This window comes from Coptis chinensis, chromosome 6, assembly GCF_015680905.1.
Source record: "Coptis chinensis isolate HL-2020 chromosome 6, ASM1568090v1, whole genome shotgun sequence".
Classification (NCBI taxonomy): Eukaryota; Viridiplantae; Streptophyta; class Magnoliopsida; order Ranunculales; family Ranunculaceae; genus Coptis; species Coptis chinensis.
Window position 1 is genome coordinate 51,154,614 of NC_141461.1, and position 6,232 is coordinate 51,160,845.

General features: G+C 38.4%; 1 protein-coding gene across 7 annotated transcripts; it reads right to left on the reverse strand.

Moving 5' to 3' along the window:
• Positions 1-500: 500 nt before the first annotated feature.
• LOC147493450 (UPF0481 protein At3g47200-like) lies at positions 501-5,032 on the reverse strand. 7 transcript variants are annotated; one of them, XM_086568571.1, is made up of 4 exons: positions 4,888-5,032; positions 4,512-4,682; positions 3,744-3,842; positions 1,888-3,587 (listed from the first exon to the last, which is right to left on the reverse strand). In XM_086568571.1, the coding sequence occupies exon 4, from the start codon at positions 3,517-3,519 to the stop codon at positions 2,122-2,124; it is 1,398 nt and encodes a 465-aa protein (XP_086424697.1). In that variant the 5' UTR covers positions 3,520-3,587; positions 3,744-3,842; positions 4,512-4,682; positions 4,888-5,032; the 3' UTR covers positions 1,888-2,121. The 7 variants fall into 7 exon arrangements, 5 of the variants coding, with proteins under 5 accessions (XP_086424697.1, XP_086424698.1, XP_086424695.1 ...); XM_086568572.1 differs by lacking the exon at positions 4,888-5,032 and having other exon boundaries at positions 1,888-3,562; positions 4,512-4,856; XM_086568569.1 differs by lacking the exon at positions 4,888-5,032 and having other exon boundaries at positions 4,512-4,855.
• Between the last annotated feature and the right edge of the window lie 1,200 nt (positions 5,033-6,232).

Here is a 6,232-nt window from a genome sequence, read left to right on the forward strand (position 1 = left end):
ATATGATAAAAATTCCCGTTTTAATTAGAAGTGCTAACATTTCTTTTCTAATAATGGAGGAAAAGAGATGACGACGTGGAATTTTAATAGAGCTCGAAAAATACGGGGATATAAATATAAATATAGATATAGATATAGATATAGATAGATTGTACTAATTAAGTTTATCAATCATATGCTAGCGGCACTTTCTTAAAAGTAATGATCCTCGTTTTTGGTTTTAGCATATTAATCATATATAGCTCTTGTTGTCAAGTTATCATCCCTAGTCCTATTGACATATTTTATACCTTAAGTGTGGGGGACTGAGTCAAGGTAGCTCTAAATAAAGTATGAACCCGGGGACATATTTTACATTCCATCCCAAGTCTTTACTGTCAGTCAAGCTAGCTCTAAAGTGACAACAAGGTCATGTGGGTTGATGATTCTGTTTGTGACAAGTCCATTTTAGTGATACACAAATTGAGAAAATGAAAAGAACCAAAGTGTAAACAGTAATGAACAGAACACAGCATTAGAATCAGGCCGACATACGATTACCAAACGCAGCATTAAAAAGTTATCTGGAATACTATTTTTACAGTTGATCTGAAAATAAACTTTGAACCAGGCTCTCAGATCACAGCGATTAAGTAGTTGGTCGGTGGCACGAGTACATGACAGAGATGTACTACGATCAGCCCAGTCAAGAACTGATCTTTTCTCATTGTCTGTGCCTTGTGAGCAATCGTAGAGATGAATTCCGGTCTTCTCTTTTTCATGCCACTCCTCTGTCATTACTCTACATGACTCGTTTGACTTACATTCTTTGATAGGGAATGGTTAACGGTTTTAATGACCAATACACTTCGCCGAGCTAATGACTGACAATCTTTGAATTGAAGCAGCAACTTGGTTTAATAAACCCCTCCAAAGTCCAATCTCTACTACTCCACCAGCACCCACCACCTAAAAAAAAAAGAAAAAGGAAAAAGAAAAACAATTGAAAAACGAGTTACATATTGTTGTTATGCTGGCCGTTGTGTCCACCCACCATCCTGCCGTCTGGATTGTAGGTGCTTGTAACTGCTTGGAGCAAAATTATATAGTTAAATAAATAAGAAATGCAAAAAATGAGGAAGTCATAGACTTGTCCAGTATATAGGACAGATTGAGTGGAACAGTGGGGTTATGTTATACAAGAACAAGCAATCGCCCTAGCTTGCAATGGTGTGAACCAATACCACGCCATCACAGATTGCCGGGCCCCTACTTCACATTTGACTAAGGCAATTGGCTGTTTCTGCAATATAGTTCCATTGTTTTGAGTCTGTCTCACCAATTATTGGACTCTAATGATCGTATCTGAATGCCTCTAGGGGTAGGGGACCTCTCTAACAACCTATTTCCAATAAAAGAAAAATAAAAGAATGGATGGATGACCTTACAAGCTGGTCTTATTTTATCAGATAAACATTTCTAAAATGTTGATATAGTGATTAGCTGATTTTCGTTGACATAAGTTTGTGGCTAGTGTTCATTCTTCCTGATTCAGTATGCATAAAAAAACTAAGAAACAATGAACAGAGAAAAAAAGGGAACAGAAACGTTTCCATTCGTGGTACTGCTGACATATTGATAGTCTTATGAGTTCCAACAACTCCTTAACTAATATAAAAGGAACATAACTAGTTCTGTTATCTTAACAAGATTTTAGTACTGGACTGCTGACTATAAGATTGTGTGACTGAATAAAGTTGTCATTAATTGGCATTTGGCAATGCTTGCAATCTGCTTAACAGTACGTACGTTAATTCATTCTATAGGCAGTTCGTTTTTATTACAATCCATAAATAGTTTTCCCGTAGTCCAAAACCAATAGTAAGCTTATTAACCAATCTATGCAAATTAATGAATAAAAATGCATAATTAATGAATAAAAATGCATAGCATTCTGCTTTTATATGATCTAATAATAGGCTAATACATAAACCATTGAGGTTTTTGGGAATATGCTGGCTACATTCGCATCGGTTTATTCATATAAGCTAGGCGCCAAGTAACACTGAACCAGATCTCGTCAATTTTACAAGAAATGAACAAATCCCTATAAACATGGTAACAGAGAGATACAAACTAATATCATTTTGGGTGGTATGAAAGGATGGAGAATAAGGTCTGTAGGAAGGTGAGTAGTAATAGTATAACAGCACCCACAAATGATAAAATCGCCCATGGAGTATTGAAGTAATCACGCTTCAAAGTTGCCCTCCATTTATGCCAACTCGTTCGGTAGTATGCATTGATTCTGTTGCATAGTCCATCATAAAAGAATTTATCAACAATAGCCCCTTTGAAAAGATTATTAATAGCAACGGCAACCTTCTCATCTTCATGGAACAAGCCATCTATAATTCCTTTGCTACGTAATAGCTTGACATCATTTTGTGTATTTATAAGGCTGTCCAAAAGGATGACGTACGATGTGATTTGGTCGGTGTAATCACGACGACATTGCTCCAATGCAATGAGATTTGGAAGAAGAACAGTCCATGACTCACCAAAAAAGAAAGGAGGTATTTCAAGTATCCCGTCATCAGTAAATGTAATATCCAATAAACCATCAGCCACGTTCTTCTTCCTGAATTTCACTCCAGTCTCCCAAAGGTCTGTGGCACTATGTGTGTATTCCCAGAATGGATAGTCTCCATACTCCATATCATGCTGAGCCTTCGGTAGGAGATGGTTGCGAAGTAAATCCAGTATGTGTTTGCCTTTAATATGAGAGTTTGTTTGGACTGGTCCCATTGTAGGCAATATAGGATTGAAAAAGTTGGTAAGAAGTTCGTTCAGAGAACGGCCTCTGCGACTGTGATCTTTAGTCAGATAAAACAACTTCTCTAAAATAACGAAAGGAAGCTGGTTTTCAAGCAACACCAAGTCCTTCCTTAAGCTATATACCATCCAAGTTGTGCCTAGTATTGGGTCAGTGCTATTTGACCGCATTCGTAGTTCTTGGCCCTTGTCCTTGTCCTTACTGTTCTCCTTACTGTTAGCATCGTGCTCACCATCCACGTCTTCCTCCTGGACCACCCCCCTTTCTGAATATTTGTAAAGAAGTTCAAGGATGAAGCATCCATCAAATACCATCATTCTGACGAATTCATTACTCGTGAGCTTGATTGATTCTGCATAGTACTCCCGAGCATGTACCTCCAATTTCCTAATCTCTTTCACCAAGTCATTTAAACTAGTGTCTGGTGTTTCGTTTCGAGAAATGAGATCATGCAGATACCATTTTTTGAACTCTTCAGTTGATTTCAAACTGTCCTCACCCTGGTGATATGGCCCAATTGATACAAGACGAGGCTCATATGTATCTTTATCACTTTTACTGCGAAATTTGACTGGAATTCTATAGATAGAGCATTGTGAAGAAGGCTTACGCGAAATTTCTGCTTTAATACTAGCGATCAATAAATTGTCTTCATCTTCAATTTGAATGGAGACATTGCCTGGGGATTCATTGTTCTCTTCCATAATAGAAGTACTGAGTCTCTACTCTCTAATCGCGTTCCTTGATCTGATCACAAAGATGATAAACAAGCCTGACCAACAAAATCACCTCCACGGTAAAATTTAGCTACTAGGATAATGCATTGTATGAGGGCAGGCATATTAAGGACGGGAATAAATAAGTGAAAGAGGACATTCCCAATTTTCACCATTTCTACCAACAGTTAGCGTTATACAAGGTAACTTACCTACTTTTGAACTAGGGTATGAGTAAGCTGATTGTAGTTAGCCAAGGGTAGCCGTGTAGGTATGTCTCTCTTCACTTTAAAACTTAAGTTCGAGGACCACTGCAACGAAATGGTTTTGCAGAATGTGATCAGATTTAGTTCCATGAAGACTTAAAGAGACAGAACTTGGCGCTAACACAGTGTTGACCAAGAAAGGGTAGAAATGAACAAGATAGAATATCATGAACATGGAATTCACAGAAGACCTTGTTCCACCATAAAATAATTAGGATTTCTGAGCGTGTTACTGATTGAGATCCAAGAATCAAATATATCCTATCTGGGTATGTAATGCGTGCAAAACCAACTAGACATGATGCTAAACTAGTTTTTTCTTCAAAATTAAGTTCAATATACTCCAGTCTAGAGCAAAGCATAAGAAGCAGTAAAACGTTCATATGACTAGTCTGAATGGGCAAGCTTCTATTGCACAAGTATTGATATATCATTGCTGTACTGTAATAGTTCTTAGTTCCACACGTCCACATATGTTGTGGACATGCATATGGGTTTGTGGTCTATATGAAAACCTTACTTTTTCTAAGGTTCTTGCTTTCAGTGGATCATATGAACTGCTAATGTCCCAAAGTATTTTCGAAAAAAGAAAGTGTACACCGTCTGAGGCTCTGAGCATTATGTAAGCACATAAAAACTGTATTGTTGCTACATTTTGTTTTCCTAACATGCTGAAAAAAATTAAAATGAAGAGGGGTTCAATTGTTTAATTACCTTCTTATTAGAAACCCGCCGTCCTTCCAAAGTGTGAGCTGTACTGAGTATTTCTTTCTTTTCTGAACCAAAAAATGGATGGACAGATCTACTTTCCTCTCCTCTTGAGTTCAAAGAATCTTTTGCGGAACTGAAGATAAGCTTATGCTCTTCTTCTAGTCACCTTCCTTCCTATTGTCAGCAATTTTTACATTGTTAATTTGGAATGAATCTTGAATTGTCAAATGGCATAACAGTACGTTGTTCTAACGTTTTTTGTTTAATAATTTACAATGACTTGACTTGATAAAGGTATTAATTATTGTCCTTCATGACAATTCTTAAGTGCCAACTTATATATGTGATTTATCATCTATCTAAGCTACTCGTCTCTCACCTCAAAAACAAAAGTAGTGGAAAAACTTTCACTGAGCTGCCATGTTAAAACAAATGCACCTATTAGATGAAGTTTTTGGCCAGAGAGAACAGAGCAACTAAATCAAATTAACTTCTAATACCAGTAAACTGAACCATCATCTACTAAGCTGGTTTAACAAAAAACTGGTCTCCTCTAATTTATTTAGTAATTGGGGAAGCTTCCAGGACTGCCTGCCTGTCTCTTTCTTTTCTCAAACTCTAGTAATGAAATAATGATAGATTCTCCAAAGACTTCATTGACATTGATTTGTCAATTCACAGTAGCCAGCCAATGGTGAATGAAGCAAGTTTGCCAAACATAAAAATGAAGATAGAAACAGTTAATATTTCGTCCTTGGTTGCTATGATACAATCGAAACTACTATGTTCATGAAGCTCTAGATTATATATAAGCTTCATCAGTTTTGTATCCTGCCTGTAAAGGCGTGATTCAGCTTTCCTTTACATACACAGTTGAAGGGGAACTGGAATGGATGATAGAAGGGACCGAGTTCGACTTAGGAGCGAACTGCCTACATATCTTGCTCTCGATTCTTAGGGGAGAGAAGAATCAGGTCTGGCGTAGTTCATAGGAGGGGTATTTATAGATGTTGAGAGTGAATCCTCACCCACCACGTGTAAAGTGTATCACAAACGTGGGGTCTAGATTAAAGAGGCGTGCGAGAACTGTCTTTATAGGTCTGCTGTGATGATAGGGATTAGTAGTTTGGACAAGTAGCTTGCGGCAGTGGTCAGTAGCTGGTGGCGGTGATTTGTGCATGTGCATCTCTGTTCATGATTGCTTCTAGAAGGTAAGCTGAGTCACGTTACAAAGCATGGTTCGCGTGCCGGTGCGAACTGTGCTGGAGCGTTCTCTTAGCTTGGGGATGCGATCTGATTCCACAGCTCGGTGTGGTATTTCTATCATACTGAGTACGCGCCTGATATCCCTGAAGGAGGATATCACTCTCTTACACAGCCCCCTCTTAGTAGGGCGTGTTGGTCATGGAAGCAACTTGCTGAGAGAAAACAGTAGCGCGTGTGGAGCGTGTTAGATGTGGAAATATCCAACAAGCTGAGGAGAGCGATCTGTGTTGTCCTGTGAGTTGGTGAGCGTAGATGTTTGACACATGTTCAACACGTAAGAGGATCTGAGCAGTTGCAGAGAAAACGTGCTGCCCCGTTTTTTCGGGATTTGAAAAGACAGGATAGTTTGTTAGAAATCGTGTGCGGCTAGGGCTAGGGTGTAATCATGATGCCTTGGAAACTGGAGGGGCGGTTGTTCAAAGATTACGCTTGCGTGTTTTTTGAAACATCACTTTGCT

Coding starts and splice junctions, on each gene's coding strand:
- LOC147493450 (XM_086568571.1), bottom strand. CDS start 3,519: ATGGAAGAGAACAATGAATCCCCAGGCAATGTCTCCATTCAAATTGAA.